The 23890-nt window shown below is 34.1% G+C and overlaps 1 protein-coding gene and 1 long non-coding RNA gene across 8 annotated transcripts; one reads left to right on the top strand and one right to left on the bottom strand.

Moving 5' to 3' along the window:
* The first annotated feature begins 5616 nt into the window (after positions 1 to 5616).
* LOC107920369 (uncharacterized) lies at positions 5617 to 19556 on the top strand. Of its 7 annotated transcripts, XM_041110769.1 has the most exons (5): positions 5617 to 6154; positions 6242 to 6351; positions 6726 to 6783; positions 6863 to 6942; positions 19255 to 19556. In XM_041110769.1, exons 1-5 carry the CDS (start codon positions 6010 to 6012, stop codon positions 19342 to 19344), a joined length of 483 nt encoding a protein of 160 aa, XP_040966703.1. In that variant the 5' UTR covers positions 5617 to 6009; the 3' UTR covers positions 19345 to 19556. The 7 variants fall into 7 exon arrangements, 6 of the variants coding, with proteins under 6 accessions (XP_040966703.1, XP_040966707.1, XP_040966708.1 ...); XM_041110773.1 differs by lacking the exons at positions 6863 to 6942; positions 19255 to 19556 and adding an exon at positions 7169 to 7576 and having other exon boundaries at positions 5625 to 6154; XM_041110774.1 differs by lacking the exon at positions 6863 to 6942 and having other exon boundaries at positions 5626 to 6154.
* Positions 19557 to 20618: 1062 nt separating this feature from the next.
* Positions 20619 to 21936, bottom strand: LOC107918500 (uncharacterized). The gene is made up of 2 exons (XR_001690124.2): positions 21330 to 21936; positions 20619 to 21008 (listed from the first exon to the last, which is right to left on the bottom strand). It is a non-coding gene; the product is annotated as an uncharacterized lncRNA (long non-coding RNA).
* Between the last annotated feature and the right edge of the window lie 1954 nt (positions 21937 to 23890).

The following is a 23890-nucleotide window of genomic DNA, read 5'->3' as shown; positions in this document are numbered from 1 at the left end:
AAGTACTCGATTTTGAGGCAAAACAGTGATTCTAGCAGCTCCAAAACAGAAGAATAGTCCTAAATCGAAGAACCAAAATACCAGAAACCGAAACTGAAAAACTTAAGGTGATTTTAAATTTATTTTCGTTTTGTTTTCGGATCCATTTTCTCACGTGTATATATATTAAAAACATATAAAAATATAAAAAAATAGAATAAAAGACGTACGACGCTTTGGCCGACGACGGCGGTCGATGACGGTCCCCTCGCCGGATTCTGGCCTCGTCCAGAGAGAAATGTGAGAGACAGGGAGTTTTTTTTTCTAAAACAAGGAAAAAATGAGTTTTTGTTAAAAAATGTTGCATTTATAGTACTTGAGAAACGACGCCGTTTCATTAGGCCCCCCAAACGCCCAAAACGGCATTGTTTTATGGGGGCCGACCCGATCCGACCCGCTCTACTCAGGATCTGTGCGTTTTTCATTGGAAGGGCTAATTGCACTTTTAGCCCTTCCGCTTTTCTGTTACTTCGCAATTAAGTTTTTATGGATTTTTAATTTTGCCCCAAATTTATGCTTGGATTTCAATCGGGTCCCTTGCGATGTTGCGCGTTTTGGAGGGAGGGTTTATTGCCCAATCTAGTCAACTTCTTTGTTTGCGCGCTTGATTTAGTCCTTTCCTTCTTTATTAATTTTCAAATTGGCCCCGAACTCTTACTTTAAGTTCAATTTATTCCTTTCTTTTTGCTGTTTTCGATATTTCAATTAGATTAATTAATATAAGTTATTATTATTACTCTTATTATTATTATTATTATTATCATCATCACCATCATCATCATCATCATCATCATCATCATCATCATCATCATCATTACCCTTACTAATATATTATTATTATTTTTTACTATTATTATTAGTGATCTATTACTAAACTTATTACTGTATTGTTATTTCTTATTTTTCATATTATTGTTGTTATTGGTATATATTATTATTCCATATTATTATTATTACTACTAATATCACTATTATCATTTTTTATTACTATTATTATTATTTTATTTATTTATTATTTTTTTACTATCTAATATATTATTATACCTTTTTATTATTATTACTATCGTTTTCGTTATCATTGTATTTTTTATTTTGTCATATTATATATATATATATTTATATGTATACTTATGTATTTGCTTATTTCATTTTCTTTATGTATTTGCTTTATATTTTTTATTACTAGCCTTGCTTTTATTTCATATTTTATAATTGCTCATATTATTGTTATTGATATTGTCGCACCTATTATCATGCTATTATACGTATTAGTACCATAATTTGCTTTTATATTTCACTATGAATCACGTCATATTTTTTTTCTCTCGACACATTAAAATAATTCTTTGATAAAAGCAAACTCCATATTTAGAAATTCGAGAAAATCGTGCCCTAACTTACTGGGTTTCGATTTTTCTCATTTAATCTAAATAATGGAATATTCTTTTAAAATTGTAATACGAATTTTAAATAAAATTCTTACTCTCGGAAATACGAGGTGTTGTGTCCTAACTTACTGGATATGATATCTTGTTACCTCGAGATAAGAATTTTTGCAAATAAAGGCAATATTCGGTATTTAAAAATTCGAGAAAACGTTCCCTAACTTACTAAGTTTCGATTTCTCTCGTTTATTCTAAATAATCGAATACCCTTTTAATAGGTTAAAGTACACAAATTTTAAATAAAAGGCAAGCTCATTCTCAAAAGCTCGAGATGTCGTGTCCTAACTTACTGGATGTGACATTTTATTACTTCAAGGCGAGCAGGTCTTTAACATTCGTGTATTTTTGCAAAAAGAGGGATTGTATTTTAAAGTCTTTCAAGTTTTCAATTCTTGACACTAAGACACTAATTAATCAACTAGGTACCAATTTTTGGGCGTGATGAGGGTGCTAATCCTTCCTCGTGCGTAACTGACTCCCGAACCCCTTTTTTTGAATTTCGCGGACCAAAATCGTTGTTTAAATAAATCAAAACATTTATTAAAAACAACCACTTTTACGAGGCGACCCGATCACACCTCACCAAAAAGGATTGGTGGCGACTCCCGTTCTTTCATTTTCGTCGATCCCCGTTTTTTCCAAAAAAATGGTTTCGACACCTTTCATTATTAAATCCCGCCGGTTGATAATTTTTTGAAGCCATCGATTCGGTTCTTCCTAAATTTGAAAAAGAAGTGCATGATATTCATGGTTATTGATTATTATTTTTTGTAGATGGGTGACGATGATTACTGGTTCAATGTGTATGCGGGGGTGGAAACTTTGTGAGGATCCAAAGCTTAGGTATGACGAAGGACAAAGGTTGGGATAAGAGAGGATCCGGGTGTATTGAGTTATGTAACATAGAGAAAGAGGGGCTATTTTATAGTAATGTTCAAGTTATATATTTTCGTATCTCTCCAAGTATGGCTTTAGATCAAAATCTTAGGGTCATTTGGGATGACCAAAGTACAATCACATTTATTAATTGTTGGTACAAGTATAAAGAGATGGATATATATGTGGAGCAAAGGATAGACAATGCTATAATAGCTGATGAAGTGCCATAGCTATTGGGTGGACCCAATGTTGATCAATCTAATAATGCGGGTTCTGGTTCAGTTGAATGTGAGAATGTTAGTTTAGGTGGTGAGGGATTAGGGGATGTTCTTTTTGAGGGCCTTGGTGAGGGTGGTGGGCACTGGGCAGGGATTTGATGAGTTCAGTAAGCCTTAGTGAGGGTGTCGCGAAAGGCCCTAATGATGGTTCTAGGGAGGGCCTTGGTGAAGGTTCAATTGGCTTGGGTAAGGGTGTTGGGGTGGTTGGTGAGGCTGGTGAGGGGCTTGCTGATGGTGATGTTGAGAGTTGTGATAAGGGTGAAAAATCAAATAATGATGATGAATCAGTAGATGAGAAGGAGGATGTTTATCTTCTAAATATTAGAAACTTTTCTGACGGTGAGAATGTTGAGGAGTTACAAGATGCTAGGGAAATGCTAAAAAATTCAAGGAGAAAATTCAGTAATGATAGAGTTCCAAACTGTGAATAGAAAATCCCAAAATTTAATTTAAATTCATTTAGAGTTTTAATTTTGTAAATAGAAATCCATTTGTTAACTCATGTGATTTTTCAATTTTCTGTTTAAAAATATTAATTATCAATGATTTAAACAAAAACTAAAACAAGCCTAAAAAAACAAATTATAATCTCAAAAGTCCAAAATAGAAAATTACAAAAATCACAATATTTTAATTAACTGATAAAACAATCTGAGCTCCCACATGCCATCCAACCCTAAGTTAGAAGACCACTTGAAACGTATTAAACAAATGGGTGAGCTAGGAGTCTAGTGTGTAACTCGACCGAGAAGCAGAATTTTTATTTAACAAGCACATATGTAAATGTCATCACAAAATTTTACATATAATGTACAAATATCATATCAAAATGTTGTATTACCAGAAACATATATCAGATCATAAAGTCATATTTCTAAACATATTTTGGATCAGAGATCATATTTTCATAAACATATATCAAACTAGAATGTCATGTTTTCAGAAACATATATATCATATAAGAATGTCATATTAGACCAGAACAAATGCAGACACAGATTCTACCCCTATCTGCTACAAATCAACTCCATCCAACCAATCACACCAATTAGGACTACAAAAGTCTATCCATCCAATCACACCGGGTCGTGGTGATATGTCACTCATATAAGTGCAGTTGAGCTGCCAAACAAAAATATTGCGGTAATCCGCCATAATCAAATATATGTGGTCAAGCCACTACAATTGCAATCAAGCTGCCATAACTGATATTGCGGTTACATCGCTAAAAGATGCAATAATACTGCCAGAATCACACTTTCTCCAGCACATACCATATCTCACTTCAATGCTCATGCAAATACTAACTGACATCATATGCACATATGTTATACATGCTTTTCACATCAAAACATACTAACAAAATTATCAGATCATATACAAATTTCATATTTTAAACATACTTGCAATTGTAATGCATACCTTATCCCTATCACGTACATTCACAAAATATCAAATTTCATATTGTAGAATCATATTTAAGTCAAACAGACCCCACAAAAGATTTAATTATAAATTTCAAAGTCTAACGGACTTAAGTGAAATTTTCAAAAAATGAGCCCACATACCCAGTGGCCCACAGGGCCTAAATAGTCCAGTCCGTGTGGTCCATACAACCTGAGACACGGTTTAACACACACAAAAATTGGATTAAAAATACATAAGTGCTAAATTTAAAAAAACTAGTAAACTTAGATATCAAGTAATATATTAAACCTATATATATTTACGTAAAGCCCAAAACCTTTTGATAAAATTCAAACCTTTTCGAGCGATAATTAACTTTCAGAAGTCATCAAATAAGAATCTATTTTCTTAGACTTACGCAAATTAATACTAATGTTAATAATGCTATGAAAAATAAATCATTTATGCTTTATTTTAATTCCATGCTTATTCAACATAAAATGTAAGTATAATTTCAAAAGTTTAAGCCCAGCTTTGAAACATTTGAATATTTTTGTTATTTTTTATGAAACATATGATTGTTTGTCCCAATAATACTTATTCTTAGTTCCTAGTATAAAAAGAACTAATGACTTTATTTAATAGCAAAAGAAACTTACACATAGTGTGACACATGGTTTGGTACACTGCTATGTGGCGTCAACAAATTAGTTTTCAGCTTTCTATCGTTTGTTATTTTTCGAGTTTTCCGTTACACACCTGATCCAATTTTGATGTGTATGCAACCATGAGACTTCTACTACTTAAGAGTGTCATCCAAATGACCAATTACAATTATAATTCGCACAACTTAATCACAGATTGATTGCAAACGAACTAATCAAACCCTCCAAAAACACATTCAAACCCTTACTACTAAAGAACAACAACTACACGAAGTTTATGTCGCTGGAGGAACACAATCGCCTCTCGATCTCCCCCTTAAACGTATCAAATTTAATTAGTTAACATAACACACAAATTTTTGCACCACAACCTTGAAATTCAACATCCTAAACCCCCAACGAACACTTGCAACAAAAGAATTGAATAAAAACGATACGACCTTACCTCTACGGATTGAAACCGATCAAATAGAAGCAATAGAATCAAAACCGATTGAAAACGATGGCAAAAAGAACAAAAAGAAGAGATGAAGAGCATAAGGTGAAAAGAAAGAAAAGAAACAATAATAATAAATAAAACAAAACAAATGGGAACGTGGGAATAGGGGGAACTTTGGGAAAAGAAAAGAAAAGTAAAGTAAAATAATATATATCCTTTTTTTAATAAAATAAAATAAAATTAAATTAAAACAAATTCTAATTACCCAACTCCACTATCTAGTCATCATCCAAATAGATCTTTCTTCCAAATTTAAAATAAAAACATAATTCCCACTTTGCACACATGAAAACTCAAACATAAGACCAAATGTTAAGCTAATTAAAGCCCTACCATTAAACCACTAGGCTCATCATTGTTATCAATTGAACAAAAATAATATATAAACTAGCACTATGTTTGGTTCAATGGAATTGCTATTCCATTACGACACGGTTCAAAACTTTAAAGGAAAATAGCCGTTTGGTTGGCTGAATGCTCAAAACATCGAATGGAGATTACAGGTTCATTCTAAAAATCGCCGAATAGCCATTCCGGGGAGGAGGTGCCGAATGGCTATTCCAACCTCTCCATCGAATGACCCTTTTTTTCTCCTCCAAAAATACCCTTTCTTAGATTAAATTTTCTCTAACGGTTTCAACTTTTTTTTTCTTTTGGTCATTCGACAATCTCAAGCTCAAATCAATCTAAAAGGAAGCAGATCAACTTGGAGGCCAAATCAACTGGATTTTGTTGTAAGTTCAATTCAACTAGGGTTTGTTTTGCATTTTGATTGAATTTTTTTTTGTTTGTTTCTGATGATTTGTCCAAAGGGAATTGAAATGGATTCTGCAACTGTTCACGAGGAGATCGATTCATTATTCGAGTCAACTCCTCCTCTCAAAGATTCGGCTAAAATCATAGACAAATTGAATCAAGTCATCCAATTTGATTCTCCTTCAGTTACAGTACCTGAAGCTAATCTATTCTGCACATATTTTCCCCTACCGGATATTTGTTTGTATATGTATACCTTTTCGTATTTTTTAGGAGAAGGAAAAGGGAGGAGAGTAGAGGAGCTACTAAAACGATGCCCAAATCTTAAGAAAATTATTATTTTTAGGGTTATTTCAAAAGCCAAGCCACACAAGGAATGCCAGGTATTTGCCAAATTCACCTCATCTATTATTCGACTCATGAGGAAATACATGCATGTAGAGATGCAATTTGAATGAGTAAAGTTCTCTCAATTGAATTTCTAAACTCAAGTCTTGTATCAGTTGTGAATTATATGAGCAGATATGCAGTAGATTTTATAGTTGTGAATTAACACACTACTCGTTTAGCTTGAATTCTTATGGAGCCTTTACACTGGTGAATATGCATGTTCTGTTTGCTTTTGGTTATGGTTATGGATTTTAGATTTATTATTACCAGTTAGTGCTTATGCAATTTTATCATGGATTATCTGCGGTTCAACCCCCCCATAATGATTTACTAAATCATAATAAATTCTAATGATATTTACATTTAGGTGTATTCATCTGGCAGCAGTCAATCTGCTCAATTTGCTAATTCGTGGAAAAGAATTGGTATGCTCTTTTGCTTAAAGTTTGGGATCTAGTAAGAATATTTATTTGCTCATTACAATGTAGATGTGACAGTTCTTAGTTATCTATGACATGGTGAGGTTCAAGTTCCGGCCTACCTTTCTGAGAGAAAACCAGTGGGCCGGTTCTTCTTCAGGAATGGTTAGTGGTACTCTTATAACCTGCTAAAATATAACTTTGCTCCCTATTACTGTTTTTAGTGTTAATTTTTAAGACAGTTTACTGGAATATAGAGGGAGTTCCCTGATTGGTAGAAATTGTTAGATGAACATAACTTCGCTTGATTTTCTTCGATGAAGACTGAACTTATTTATATTAAAGTTGTCAGTTGCATTAATATCAGCAGTGTGTATACCTTATGTTACAGGCCATTTTGCCCGAGGCCCAATTCAACACAAAACAAGAACCCAATTAACCCAAACCCATTTCTACCAGCCCAAAATAAACAAAAAATAGAGAAAGAAAGAAAACCTAATCGGTCCTGACTACTGCCGCCGTTCCTCTGACCACCGACGCACGGCCTCACCTGCTCCACCAACTCCTCTGACTCCCTGCAAGATGAAACCAAACACGCAACAGCCAAGACAAAATAATAAAAAAGGATGCAAATGAAAAATAGGAAGGGAGAACCGACTATATAAGCCGAATATGAATTGTAACAGGGGGGTTTTTTTTTTTTTCTGAATCTTTTTTCTTTTTCGACCTTTGTAACGCATATTAGCAGAGAAGTATAGCAACAAAAAATTTTTAAGGTGAATCCTTTTATTTTTCTTTCTTTTCTTTTCGTTTTTTTATTTCGATTTTCATCTTCTTTTTTTGTTTTACATACATAAATAAAAATAAAGGGAAACTAAAAAGAAAAAGAAAAGGAAAACCATACCTGTGCCGCACCGGAGGAGGAGGAGACGGACGGATACTCCTCGTTTGGCGGGGTTGGGCTCACCTTTCACCAGATTCGACCTTGGATCCGTGTTTAAGAGGTCTTTGGCTTCAAAAAGGAATCGGAGAGGTTCCATTTTGAACCTCCGGCCGCCACATGCGGTGGCGCCTCGGCGGAGGTTCGCCGGAGCCCTAGACCAGCCCCTGGGCCGGAGAGAATGAGGGAGAGAGAGCTTCTTTCTGTTTTTTAAGAAAAATGGTTTCTAAACTTTGTTTTTAGGTTTTTTTAGTATTTATATTAATTTCAAAACGGCGTCGTTTTGGGTAAGGGGATCCGCGCGTCGACCCGATCCGACCCGAAGGATCCGCGTGTTTTTAATCTTCGGGCTATTGATGCGCGCAGTCCCTCCGATTTGTGGCGTGCTTCAATTTGGTCCTATTTTGCTATTTCCTTTTATTTTTAATTTGGTCACAAAATTTTATTTTTGCTTCAATTTAGTCTATTGCTACGCTGCGTTTTGATGGCTTCGGTTTATTTATTATTTTGGTCCCCCCTCTTTCAGTGCACGTCACAATTTGGTCCTTTTAGTTTTTTTATTTTTGCAATTTCGCCCAGTATTTTGTTTTCATTTCGACTTAGTCCTTTTTATTATTATTATTATTTAGTTCATTGTTTTATTGCTATATTTATTAATGTTATTATTATTTTTGTTTCTATATTTCCTGTTATATTATCATTATTATTATATAAGTGCATATATATCTTATATAATTCATTTAATACATATAAATACTCATATTTTATCTATTTTATAATTTATAAAAGTATCTATATATCTATATATACACTAATTTTATATACATATACGTGCATATGTGTACTTACATAAAATTTTTTATTAGATAATTCAAAATATATATATGTATATACATACATATTCATACGTACCTTTTAATATATATATATATACATACTTACATATATTTTCATGTATATAGATTTTTGATATTTTCATGATTTTATACTTTACAATTCTAACATATGTATATATATATTATATTTTTATTCATTACCATTGTTTTATTTTGTATTTACTATTTATTTATTTCATTTTTATTATTATTCTAATTGAATATATTAATTTTTCATTTTTATTATTATTCTAATTGAATATATTAATTTTATTCGTTTTTATATTTTATTGTTTGTATGTTGTAAGGTCAACTTTTATTTATTTTATGTTGATATCGCATTTCATATCATTTTTATACTTTCATATTCGTCATGGTTTTACCATGCATAAAAAATATAATTTGCTTTCACTAGGATTTTGTGTTTAATTTTACTTGATATAATAACATCTTTTTTTAAAGTGGCATTTCGTGTTTGGATTCGAGAAAATCGTGCCCTAACTTACTGGGTTTCGGTTTTCTCGATAAATCTAAATACACGAATCTTTCCAAAATCAAGCTTTAAATGATCTCGAAATTAAAAGAGGGTCGCATCCTAACTTACTGGTTGTGATCTCATTTTTAAATTCGAGATGGCTAAGATGTCTTAAATAAACTTTTTCATTCGCGTATCGAGAATTCGAGATATTGTCCTAACTTACTGGATATGATTCTCTTTCTCGAATAATGTGAAATATTTCCTTTTTCCTGAAAATTTTCAACGTTTTAATACAAGGATCGTATTTTTAAATTCTTTTCGAGTTTTTAATTTTCGACACCAAGACATTAAGTAATCAACCAGGTACCAATTTTGGGCGTATCGAGGGTGTTAACCCTTCCTCGTGCGTAACCGACTCCCGAACCCGTTTTTCTGAATTTCGCAGACCAAAATCGTTGTTTTAATAAAAATTAAATTGTTTATTAAAAACAACCACTTTTCGAGGTGGCCCAATCACACCTCATCAAAAAAGATTGGTGGCGACTCCTGTTTTCATTCTTTTTTTCAAAATCCAAGTCGACCCCGTTTTATCCAAAAAAAATGGTGTCAACAGCTTGGCGACTCCACTGGGGAACAAACACAAGAGTCAAGCCATGAGTTGATTACTTTTTGTCTTTTTGTCAAAAATCAAAAACCTAGTTTAAATATACGATCCTTTCATTGTATTTTTATTTATCTTTATTATGATCTTCGTCATTGTGATTCATAATTGCTGTGTTTAAGTTCAGATGTATTTTTGCACATTGCATTGCATGACCGTTGGTCATACCCTTTTAAGTGGGAGTGAGAAGCTACGCCTTCGTGAGGTTTTCACCTCCGCATGGGATAGTGAATCGCTTTCGGGATACATCCGTACCTATGTCTTCGTGAGATTTTCATCTCCGCATGGCCATAGGGAAATGTATTCCCCTGAACTGAACTCAGTCCGTATGAGCCTATAATGGGTGAGGATCGAGGAATCTGCTGGTTCGGGTACCCTTACTTTAGAACCAACCCTCATATAGTAGACTTAGGAACTTAACCTAGGTAGAGCCACTCCAAACCCTTAGTATCTACCCGATTAGGTACTTTTTGTTTTCTGTGCTTGCTTATGTTTTGTACTAACCCTTCTTGTTGTGTTTTGATTATGATTGCATTACATTGCATTTGCATCTTAGGAAAGAGATATGGATTCAAATCCAATTACTAAATTAGAAAGCTTGTCATGGAATACGAATTCCTTGATAAAGTGGAAAACAATACGACTTCCCAAACATATTCTGAGAAACACAAGAATGGCGATGGAAGAGTTCGTGACCTTGCTTGGTGGCCTGGGGATTCGAGACGATTGTCCAAAAGCCTTCAACAAGCTGACGAGCCTTATGAAGATGGGCAGATGATGGATCGCGACCAAGATCAAGAAAATGAGCTAGCAATGGCATCTATTGGTGAGATTACCTCAAACATGCGGATGAAGAAAAAATCGATGTTGTTTCTTGGAATACGAGGGTGAGGTCGTGCATGTATCCGTTTTATGTAAGGGAATTTGCTTTCTAGAAAAGTTTCCTAAATGTAATTGAATCAGAATCAACGTCTCTTTAGGCATTCATTTCATGCATTTGCATTACATTGCATCATATGCATTAGATTTTCACGAAGTGACCCTAATTATGTAAAATTATTTCAGCTAATCTGGAAAACCAATCAACCAAACATCCTTACGGTACTCGTCGCAAAGCCAAAGAAATGGATCAAAGATTAGAGAAACTGGAGCAAACGCAAAAAGAGATGCAAGACCAGTTACAAGTGCAAATGAAAGAACATATGGAAAAGATCCAGAAAGACATGGCACAAAAGATGAAGGAGTCTCAGGATGAACTAATGACTAAATTGACGCAATTAATAACCAAGGGAGTGGATAAAGGGAAAAATCCTGTGGTTTGCGATGAAGAAGGAAACAATGATGAGCCACTTTTTCTCCAGGATACACGCCACCGCAAGCGCAAATTCAGATTGAACCACATCCACGAAGATCTTCTGTCTCGATTAGACCTCAGCACTTTCAAGGTGACGCTTCAATACCGAAGAACCTTCAGGTCAGATCTGGTTCTAATCCTGACGATAATCTGGTTGTCCCGGACTTCGATGAAGTAGCGGAGAAAGACAAGATGAAGGAGGAGTTACCAAAGCAGTTTGAGGAGAAATGGAAATGGATTGAAGAGAAGTTTAGGGCGATAGAAAGTATCGACGGCATTCTTGGAATAGATGCGAAAGATCTGAGTTTAGTTCAGGATTTGGTACTTCCTTACAAATTTAAGATGCCGGAATTCGAGAAATATAATGGGACCAGCTGCCCAGAAGCTCATATTACTATGTTCTGTAGGCGTATGGCCGGATACGTCAACAACGACCAACTGCTCATACACTGCTTTCAAGATAGCCTCACAGGGGCAGCGTCTAAGTGGTACAATCAATTGACGCGTATCCAGATTAGCTCTTGGAGGGATTTAGCACAAGCCTTTATGAAACAATACAGTCATGTAGCTGATATGGTCCTTGACAGAATTACCCTTCAAAATATGGAGAAAAAGCCTAATGAAAGTTTTAGGCAATACGCACAAAGGTGGAGGGAGGTCGCTATCCAAGTTCAGCCGCCACTCCTAGAGAAAGAAATGACGATGCTCTTCATCCACACATTGAAGGCCCCGTTCATCACTCACATGTTGGGAAGTGCTTCGATGAGTTTTTTAGACATAGTCATGAGCGGTGAAATGATTGAAAGTGCCGTGAGAAGTGGAAAGATTGATGCTGGGGAGAATAATAGAAGGTCAGACTTAAAGAAGAAGGAAAATGATGTGAGCAATGTGAACACCTACAACAAATCGATTACACAGCCAAGAAAGGTGATTACTAGTCAGCAAGGTTCATCTAGACAAGAATCGTATGTGAAGCAAGGCACTGAGAACCTTCAATTCACGCCAATTCCGATGGCATATAAGGAGTTGTATCAAAGCTTATTCAACGCACGTGTTGTTGCCCCTCTCTACACGAAACCTCCACAGCCACCGTACCCCAAATGGCACGATGCGAATGCACATTGCGAATATCATGCGGGAAATACGGGGCATTCCATAGAGAACTGCATAGCCTTCAAGAAACTGGTTGAAAAGCTTATCAACATGGGTGTCGTCAAGTTTGGTGACTCATCTAATGCAGAAAATTCGCCACCCAATCATGATTAACAATGGGGTGAACGCAATATATGAGAAAGTGTTGGGAAGTTTTCACATCAATACCATATATGAAGGCATAATTGAAAAGGGATCTTATTAGATGTTCGCCCTTATAAACCTGGGAGTGTTCTAAAGAAACCTTTGTAGTATTTAGAGCTTACTCAGAGTAATATTCAAAACACACTTGTTGCTTTCAGCCTAGAGCAACAAGAAGTCTTTTGTGAAAAAGGCTTATGTCTGAACGTCATTATTCTAATGGAATGCATCTTTGCGATCTTTTGAACTAATATTTTTTCATTGATCATTCTTTTATTCTTCCATCCAAATCATTCTTTCGTTCATTCATAATCATACTGTGCAGATACTTATTCTTAAATTCATACATTCTTTATATATTATTTTGTACCTACAATAGGTCCCTGGATATCAACGACATGAATGACACTGCTACAGACTTAGAACCTCCTTTTGAGCGAGATATGTGTTTTGAGGGATCTCACGACTTTGAAGATGACACAGATCGTAGCTTATCTCCAAACTTGTTGAGGATGGTAGAACAAAAGGATAAACAGATCCTACCTCTCAGTGAATCATTAGAAATTGTGAGCTCGATGAAGACTAGAATTGACCTGCCTACAGAGACGAAAAATTCAAAGATGTCTTTGTATGATCATACCAGGGTATGCCTCGATTCTTATAATAAAACCTGCACAACAGCACGATGTCAGAAATTTACAGTGCGAACGATGCAATTCTTTGCCGGGGCAATACCGTTCTCGTCAATTCAGCATAGCTCTGCCCGTTTGAAGTCGAGTTTCTATCCCTTCAAGATGTTGCTGGATTTTATCCCGATGGAAGAAGAAGATCAAAAGTTTCCAGTTGTAGTTTTGCCCTAAAAGGCTCTATAAAGGAAATTCGATATCAGAGAAGATCCTTTGAAGGGGATAACAAGGACTTGCCTAATCCCAAGAGTTTAGATCCGATTCAAAAAACAAGGGAAAAGGAAAAGAAAAAAAACAAAATCAAAATCAAAATAAAAAAAATAAAAAGAAAAAGAGAAATTAATCAAAGTCAAACTAAAAATATGAAAAGCAAAGAAAAGAAAAGAAGAGGCCAAGGCGAAAAACCAAAAAGGGCGCTTTGTGACCAAAAGTGGTTTCGAGTTGAAAACCCAAAAAGGGTGACTCAAATTTTGAGCAAAATGGGGCATGGACATCACCATTATCGAAGGCTTCTAATGGGCATTGCTTCACTATTGAGATCATTAATTACTTCATCAAATGGAGAAAGGCTACAGCATGCGTCAATGTCATCATATGCCAATATAGAATTCCAAAGATGATGGTATGGGAAAATGTATTGAACTGGAATGACAACATGATAGTTGAGGGCTGTAATCGGTTCAAAATCAGACATCACAGTTTGTCACTGTATTGTAAGACAATGAAGTTCAAAAAAAAAAAAGAAAGAAAAAGATGAAGAATGAAAATGGAAAATGAAAAGAGTAAAAATGGAGAGGCTAAGGGGAAAACCCGCAAAGGGCGCCTTAGGCCAAAGGGGATCTGAGCTGAAAACCCGAAAAGGGCGGCTCAAATACTGATCAAAATGGGGCATGAGGTGATATAAGCTGCTCAAGTTTTGTTCATATTGAGGCATGTGTTGACCTTGCCATGCCTGAATCAACAGGAAAGGATAGGCGACATCTTGGAGGCATCGACAGAGCATTGTAGATCTTCTAAACACATGTCCAACTCAAAAGGGTCTTCAGAAAGTTTGTATAGAGAAGTCCAAGCTGTGATATCTGGGGCACCCAATTCTCATGTTATTTGTTGTTCTTGGAATACTTTTTCTTTCTTTCCAAGATATACATTCCCAATTAATTCTTTTGTTGTCCTTCTTCACTATTTTCGATAATTTGTTCTTTCGAGCTATGCTCAGAACCAACTTTATTCTTATCCATTGTTATGACCTTTTTGCAAGCATTGGAATAATGATTAATGGACTAATAAAACTTTCACAAAGGAAGTTTTGCATATTACTCTGAAAAGTTTCTAAATAATACAGGAACCTGAAACAGGACTATTGTTTAGAACATGCCAAATTTGAAGGTTGGAAATTTGAGAAGGAAGAGTCTAAGTTTGGACTTTCTCTTTGGATTTTGATGACAAATGCATTGATTGAACAAAATGACAAGATGTCGTGTTGGTGGCAAAGCTTCAATGAGCCAACAAGCGTTGTTTACCAAGCAAAAGGAAAAGGTCTTCTGGGAGAAGAAAATTTTGCAATTGTGCATGAGCATTTGGTATGACACCTTGGGAATGAGGTAAATGACCAAAGAGTTTCACATTCAATATCATTGAATTGCGATAGGAGAAGATTGAGAAAAGCCATACCTTTCTACCATCGGGTTACAATGGGAGATTGATGGTACAAATTTTATGTCCCAGTGGATTAAACTTTGACGTGCACAGTGGGGGGCAATCAGATTAAGTGTTTCTTTGGATATGCTAGCCGAGCAAGAAGGCGGTGCAGCACGTCAGTGAATAAAGCCTTAATAAGCTTTTGTGTGATGATAAACTAAGCATTAAGGAATCATTTTCATGACATTTTGAATGTTATTCCTTCACATCTAGTTAGTAGTATTTGATTCATTTTGATCATGCCATCCTAATCATTAGGCATAATTAGGTTCATTATACAGGTCATGTTCCTTAGAGAACAGATCAGTGAAGACAGCAGATCTTGCCTTCCTGCGTTAACAGCGAAGCAGATCGAAAACAAGCTTTGCCTTCATTGGTTACAGTGGAGCTGGTTAAAGAAGTAGATCTTGCCTTCCTGCGTTAACAGCGAAGCAGATCGAAAACAAGCTTTGCCTTCATTGGTTACAGTGGAGCTGGTTAAAGACAAAAGATCTTACCTTCCTACATTGACAGCGAAGCAGATCGAAGACACAAACCTTGCCTCTTTCGGTTGTGATAGAGCTGGTTGAAGACAAAAGATCTTGCCTTCCTGCATTGATAGTGAAGCAGGTCGAAGACACAAACCTTGCCTCTCTCGGTTGTAGTGGAGCTGGTTAAAGAAGCAGATCTTGCCTTCCTACATTAACAGCGAAGCAGATCGAAAACAAAGCCTTGCATCTATCGGTTGCAGTGGAGTAGATTGAAGCCAGAGATCTTATCTCCCTGAGATTGCAGCGGAGCAGATTAAGGACACTATCCTATCTCCCTGAAGTTACAGTGGAGTGGGTTAAAATAAAGGATCTTATCTCTCTGAGGTTACAGCAGAGTAGGTCGCATCAAGTCTTATTTCCCTGAAGATGCAGTGGAATAGATTGAAAACCACAAACCTCGTCCCCCTGAAGTTGCTACGAAGAAGATAAAGGCTACAGGACGCATCACTCTGAAGTGCAGTGGAGTGGATCGAAGCAACAAGACATAGTGGACTGGAAGGAGGCTATTTGAAGAAAAGAAGCACTAGAAGAAGTCAAGATTCGGCAAGACCGGACAAAATTGGCCTTTCTTGGTCTTTGCTCTGTTCTCGTTACACGACAACGAGCAAAGAGGGGCAGCTGTTACAGGCCATTTTGCCCGAGGCCCAATTCAACACAAAACAAGAACCCAATTAACCCAAACCCATTTCTACCAGCCCAAAATAAACAAAAAATAGAGAAAGAAAGAAAACCTAATCGGTCCTGACTACTGCCGCCGTTCCTCTGACCACCGACGCACGGCCTCACCTGCTCCACCAACTCCTCTGACTCCCTGCAAGATGAAACCAAACACGCAACAGCCAAGACAAAATAATAAAAAAGGATGCAAATGAAAAATAGGAAGGGAGAACCGACTATATAAGCCGAATATGAATTGTAACAGGGGGGTTTTTTTTTTTCTGAATCTTTTTTCTTTTTCGACCTTTGTAACGCATATTAGCAGAGAAGTATAGCAACAAAAAATTTTTAAGGTGAATCCTTTTATTTTTCTTTCTTTTCTTTTCGTTTTTTTATTTCGATTTTCATCTTCTTTTTTGTTTTACATACATAAATAAAAATAAAGGGAAACTAAAAAGAAAAAGAAAAGGAAAACCATACCTGTGCCGCACCGGAGGAGGAGGAGACGGACGGATACTCCTCGTTTGGCGGGGTTGGGCTCACCTTTCACCAGATTCGACCTTGGATCCGTGTTTAAGAGGTCTTTGGCTTCAAAAAGGAATCGGAGAGGTTCCATTTTGAACCTCCGGCCGCCACATGCGGTGGCGCCTCGGCGGAGGTTCGCCGGAGCCCTAGACCAGCCCCTGGGCCGGAGAGAATGAGGGAGAGAGAGCTTCTTTCTGTTTTTTAAGAAAAATGGTTTCTAAACTTTGTTTTTAGGTTTTTTAGTATTTATATTAATTTCAAAACGGCGTCGTTTTGGGTAAGGGGATCCGCGCGTCGACCCGATCCGACCCGAAGGATCCGCGTGTTTTAATCTTCGGGCTATTGATGCGCGCAGTCCCTCCGATTTGTGGCGTGCTTCAATTTGGTCCTATTTTGCTATTTCCTTTTATTTTTAATTTGGTCACAAAATTTTATTTTTGCTTCAATTTAGTCTATTGCTACGCTGCGTTTTGATGGCTTCGGTTTATTTATTATTTTGGTCCCCCCTCTTTCAGTGCACGTCACAATTTGGTCCTTTTAGTTTTTTTATTTTTGCAATTTCGCCCAGTATTTTGTTTTCATTTCGACTTAGTCCTTTTTATTATTATTATTATTTAGTTCATTGTTTTATTGCTATATTTATTAATGTTATTATTATTTTTGTTTCTATATTTCCTGTTATATTATCATTATTATTATATAAGTGCATATATATCTTATATAATTCATTTAATACATATAAATACTCATATTTTATCTATTTTATAATTTATAAAAGTATCTATATATCTATATATACACTAATTTTATATACATATACGTGCATATGTGTACTTACATAAAATTTTTTATTAGATAATTCAAAATATATATATGTATATACATACATATTCATACGTACCTTTTAATATATATATATATACATACTTACATATATTTTCATGTATATAGATTTTTGATATTTTCATGATTTTATACTTTACAATTCTAACATATGTATATATATATTATATTTTTATTCATTACCATTGTTTTATTTTGTATTTACTATTTATTTATTTCATTTTTATTATTATTCTAATTGAATATATTAATTTTTCATTTTTATTATTATTCTAATTGAATATATTAATTTTATTCGTTTTTATATTTTATTGTTTGTATGTTGTAAGGTCAACTTTTATTTATTTTATGTTGATATCGCATTTCATATCATTTTTATACTTTCATATTCGTCATGGTTTTACCATGCATAAAAAATATAATTTGCTTTCACTAGGATTTTGTGTTTAATTTTACTTGATATAATAACATCTTTTTTTAAAGTGGCATTTCGTGTTTGGATTCGAGAAAATCGTGCCCTAACTTACTGGGTTTCGGTTTTCTCGATAAATCTAAATACACGAATCTTTCCAAAATCAAGCTTTAAATGATCTCGAAATTAAAAGAGGGTCGCATCCTAACTTACTGGTTGTGATCTCATTTTAAATTCGAGATGGCTAAGATGTCTTAAATAAACTTTTTCATTCGCGTATCGAGAATTCGAGATATTGTCCTAACTTACTGGATATGATTCTCTTTCTCGAATAATGTGAAATATTTCCTTTTTCCTGAAAATTTTCAACGTTTTAATACAAGGATCGTATTTTTAAATTCTTTTCGAGTTTTTAATTTTCGACACCAAGACATTAAGTAATCAACCAGGTACCAATTTTGGGCGTATCGAGGGTGTTAACCCTTCCTCGTGCGTAACCGACTCCCGAACCCGTTTTTCTGAATTTCGCAGACCAAAATCGTTGTTTTAATAAAAATTAAATTGTTTATTAAAAACAACCACTTTTCGAGGTGGCCCGATCACACCTCATCAAAAAAGATTGGTGGCGACTCCTGTTTTCATTCTTTTTTTCAAAATCCAAGTCGACCCCGTTTTATCCAAAAAAAATGGTGTCAACACCTTATACCTAGCAATCTGGAATGACAAAGTCATGGTTTTGTGATGAAGATGATATAATCCCCACTATTGTGCTGCCAATTATGCCAATTATTGAGCGAAATGTTGGTGCCATGAAGCAGCCAAATGATGGAGGAATTCAGATTGTATTCTCTGAATGGAAGCAATTTATGTTTCTTTCTGTATGAACTAGCTCAGTTCTCTTCGGCCTACATGCTATACCACTCACAACTGGAAACTGCTGTTTTTTCATTTATCCTTTTGAAACTTTAAATTCAGCATGACCAAGCACTTCTACCTTCAGTTTAACTTAATAATAATGTATATAAGTCTTCCTTCAGTGGTTGGTTGCTTTCCCATCAAGGTGTAAAACTTCAGACTGTCTTATCCGGTAAGATACATTTGAGGTTTGAATTCAAAAGAGAAAAAGGATAAATACTAATAAAGGATAAGTAAAATACATGAAGCACTGGTTTTTTTATATAGTGAAAAGCAATATCTTTGTTTTTATGTTTACATTATACATTTTTCTATATCTCCAATTACTGTAATTAAATGTCTTCTGTACTTGTTACAATTTTTTTCTGTACTGCTGATATATTAAATTGACACTATTGTATGGGTTTGAGGGAGAGCTCTCTGTTGATGCAGTAACAGATTGGTTTGCAATGGCCGTACTTAACTTGTCTCACATCTTTTACTATTTGGACACTCTTTTAGCCAACTTGTATCTATATCTTATGTTACGGTTTGGGGGAAGATGCCGAAATGAATACCGCTCTGCCATGATTGAATTCTAATGCCTTTGTTTATCTAATGAACAATGCAGATGTATTTCACCATTGATTCAACATTCTATGTTTCATTCACATTTATGTTATATCTTACATTACGGATTGGGGGAAAGATGCCAAAGTGAATATTGTTCTGCCATGATTGAATTCAAACACTTTTTGGTTTCTCATTATATATGTTCTTTTCTTTTCTTTTTTTGATTTGTATCTTATCTCATTTTAGAGGCTACTTGAAAGATATTCAAGTGACTACTTTTCTGCCTTGATTCACTATTGTATGTTATTATGTTGGCTTGTATTGACCCTGACCTTGAGTTGTTATTATTACTATTTTCTTTTACAGGGAAGTGTATGCAGTAGCCATCGTTGGTCCTTTTCCAATTGCTGTAACTAATTTCTTGGATTTAATAAATGGGTAGCTTAGGATACTGAGTTTCCATTGATTGCAACTGCAAAAGCTTTACAAATTTTCAAGAAGAGGAGCCAATGGTTGCATGTTATTCAAGTATATTTAGTCTATTGGTATTCTTGCTTTGTATTTTCCAACTTCTAAAATACATTCAGTGATTGATGCAGGGAAGCTTTATATGTTTAATAATTTTCTATTAATATATATTATATTAAAATAGTCTTGTATTATCATATTTGATTCTATAGAATACTCTCGGTCAATATTTTAAAGAAACCTTAATGCTATTCTTTGTGAATAGATACTTTTAATCAATGTTCATTGTGAAGTTTGGCACATGTAAAAATGAAGTTGTATGAGAGTTTGTGACTACAAATTTAAATCTATATTGTTCATATTCACTTTTACATGAAATTTTTATATTATACACGTCTAGCAGCATAAATAAATTAACGAAAATATGTTAAAAATATATATACACAATATAACAATTTCATTAGTTCTTTTGCTGTATATCAATATCTGTCTATGAGTAAAAATATTTGAGACAATATATTCTTTAAATTATTCTTTTAAATTATTCTTTAAGTAACATAGAGATTATGATATATATGCTAAATTATTTGTTTTACTAATAATATTCTAACACAGTAAATATGCATTATATTTTAAAAATAATAAAGTAGGTTGTATATTATTTTTCGTAATATTATATATTATTTTTATTAATTTATATTTTAATAATTGCTATATTAAGAATATTATTAAATTATATATTATTATTGTTAAATTATAATTAATAATAAATTTATTAAAATAGGGTTAAATTATGTATTATTATTTTATTAAATTATATCTAATAATAATCCTATTAAATTTAATAACAATAAACATCCTTTTAACAAAATTTTTGCTAAGGGTACTCTGGTCATTTCAGCTTCTTTTCTTATGCTATTACAACTTTATTCCATTCAACCAAACACAAGAATATTATTACAATTCTATTCCATTCCATTCAACCAAACAATTGAATTGCTATTACAGTTCTATTCTATTACAACTCTATTCCATTACAGTTCTATTCCATTACAACCCTATTCCATTACACTGAACCAAACGTGGCCTAGATGTTCAAGGATAAGTTGTAATGGGCCAAAACTGCCCGGACCCATCAGATACCAAAATCAAAAACAAAAGAAATAAAATACAGGCCCAAACTAAAAAAAAAACCTAGCCTAGAAAAATAGCCCAAAAATAAAACAACACAGGAACCCTACTACGCCCAAGGCGCCGCGCCTCCATGTGCGCCCTCGGCACGCACACGCCCGAGATTCGGCCCCGTTGCACCAAAATGGCCATCTACAGCCTCGTTGACCTTACCTGCAAGAAAAAAAAAGAAGCAGAAATAGAACAAAAAGGCAAAAAAGGACAGGAAACAGAAACGAAGCAAAACAGCAACAGAGATTAGACTAAAGCACTTTGTATTCGGCTATATAGCCACAAACACAAAAAATGTAACAGACACATTTTTGGAATCAAAAGAACAAAACCAAGGTTTGAAGTTGATCTCTGATTTTCTTTTCTTTGTTTTCATTTCATTTTTTAGTTTCTTCTTTTATTTTTTTTATTTTTTTACTACAAACCTAATAAATAAAAGTGGGTAAAACAATTAAAAGAAAGGAGAGGAGAGGGGGATCTCACTGGGATCGCCCGCGGTTACGACGTCAGAGGTCTTTCCTCCGTCGTCAGGATCGAAAAGGAGCGAGGATCTCTTCTTTCGTTTTTTTTGGCTCAAGAAGGCTAGACCTTCGATTTCCTTTTGAAACGGGGCTAAAAAGCCCGTCTTCGCGCTTCATCGGCCACCGGGTACGATGGCGGTTCGGCGGGCAATGGGGAACCCCAACCGTCGGAGACAAAAGGGGAAAAAGAGAGCAAAAGCTCTCTGTTGTTTTTTTTTTGGGCTGAAATGAATTTAAAAAAAAAAATTGGGGTTATATGCGCCCAGGCGCAACTCGAACTCGACCCACGGGCGGACAAGGTCGGCGTGTTTTGGACCAAAAGGGGTTATTTGCCTCTTCAACCCCTCCGCCTTTTTTATATTAGTTAATCTCACCCTTTTTCTTATTTTATATATCTGAAATTAGCCCGCATAATTTTGTTTTTATTATATTTCAATTCCCATGAAACTGCGCATTTTGTGGATTGGGAATAATTTCCCATTAGGCCCTCATTCCTTAGATAGAGCGTGTTTTGTTGGGGTCCTTATCCTTTTTTTCTTTTCTAAATTTGGCCATTTGATTTTGCTCTGTTTTTACATTAGTCCCTCGAGCTACCATGCTGAACATGGCGCAGGGAACTTAGGGAATATTTTTCCATTTAGTCCCCGCCTGTTTTGGCATGTTTTGTTTCGATCCTTGTTAGTTCTTTCTCATTTATTTTGTGATTTATACTTTAAATTCAATTCAGTTTCAACCTAGTCCTAGGCTATTTAACTAATTAATTTATTTATTATTTCAGCTTTTTTTTATTATTTATTTTAAGTTTGTTTTATCTTATATTATTTATATTAAATCATTTCATTGTTAATTAGTTTAACCGTTTTACGTCTTATGTATTTTAAATTACTATCTATTTGAAATATTTTATATATATTATTTATTTTAACTACTATACATATTATTTATTTTGAAATATTTTTACACGATATTTATTTTAAATTATCATATATGTTATCTATTCTAAGTTTCTTTTCATACGTTATTTAGCTACACTATTTTATATGAAAACTATCTTAAATTCTTTTATTATTGTAACCCTTTTATTAGTATTTATCTTAAGATTTCATACATTATTTATGTTAAACTTTTTTTTATATTGTTTTTATATGTATTATTTATTATTACTCCTCATGTATTATTTATTTTAGACTTTCTATGTGTTCTTTTGAATCGTTACATATATTATTTATTTTAAGATTACATTATTTTATTTTAAATTACTTTATATATTAATTATTTTAGATTGTATTATGTTATCCACTTTAAATTGTTTTTTATAATATCTATTTTAAACCCATTTTTTATGTATTACTCATTTAAAATTGTTTCATTATTTATTCTAAATGGTTTTATGTTATTTATTTCATTCTTTTGATTATTATTGTTGGTATTTAAGTGACATATGCCATGTGATTATTTTCATTGTGTGTATTTTAATTCGTTCATTTTGTACTTTTGTATTATTGTTAGTCATCCGTATAATGTTGAATTCATGTACTATCGTCCACGCTCATTACTCTTTTTTTCGTATCATCGTGTCATGGATGTAATTTCAACATGTTTATCCAACTTAGATCGTTTTATTTTAACCTAAACAAATAACGTACGTTGTTTAAATATCGCACTCACTATTATTCAAAAGCAAAAATTTCAAAATAAGGCAATGTTTTGCATTTGGAGCATCGAAGAATTGTGCCCTAACTTACGGGGTTTCGGTTTTCTTGTTGATTCTAGATTGCCAAATACCCTTTTGAGTTTTAAAATACATGGATTTCTAATTAAAATTAAAGACAAACTTGCGTTTGGGAGTTTGTGGTATTGTGTCCTAACTTACGGGATGTGATACTTCGATATCTCGAGACGAAGGAATCTTTAGCAATCTTTTGATCTAATTCAAGCATTTTTTAAAAAATCGACGTTAATAAAAAAGGATTGTATTTTAAATCCATTCTCGATTTTCAATTTTCGACATTAAGACACTAACTAATCAATTCGGTACCAATTTTTGGGCGTGTCGAGGGTGCTAATCCTTGCACGTAACCGACTCCCGAGCTTGTTCTCTTGAATTTCGTAGACCAAAATGCTGTTTTAGTAAACTAAAATTGTTTTATTAAAACAAAGGTGATCCGATCACACCTAATAAAGATCGGTGGCGACTCCCATTTTCTCGTTTTCATTTCCAAAATAAAGTTGACCCCGTCTTTCAAAAAAATGGTTTCGACATAAGTGTTTAGGGAAAAAATAGCAAAAATACAAGGAAAATGTTTCAAACCCAAAATCTTTTACACACAAACACAATACTTAATCACTGAACCAAATTAATTCACTTAACAAAATTTTCACAATCTTAACTAAAAATTAAGACGTGACCACCCAATTTCTTCTAACCTAATTTTTGGGATGTGGAAACTCTCCCCTCCTTAAAAGAATTTCGTCCTCGAAATTCACGTTGTCACACCATATACTTAAACACCTAATTTAAAA

This window comes from Gossypium hirsutum, chromosome A04 (assembly GCF_007990345.1).
Source record: "Gossypium hirsutum isolate 1008001.06 chromosome A04, Gossypium_hirsutum_v2.1, whole genome shotgun sequence".
Lineage (NCBI taxonomy): Eukaryota > Viridiplantae > Streptophyta > Magnoliopsida > Malvales > Malvaceae > Gossypium > Gossypium hirsutum.
The sequence above is the reverse complement of the archived record's forward strand: the minus strand, read 5'-3'. Positions and strand labels throughout refer to the sequence as shown.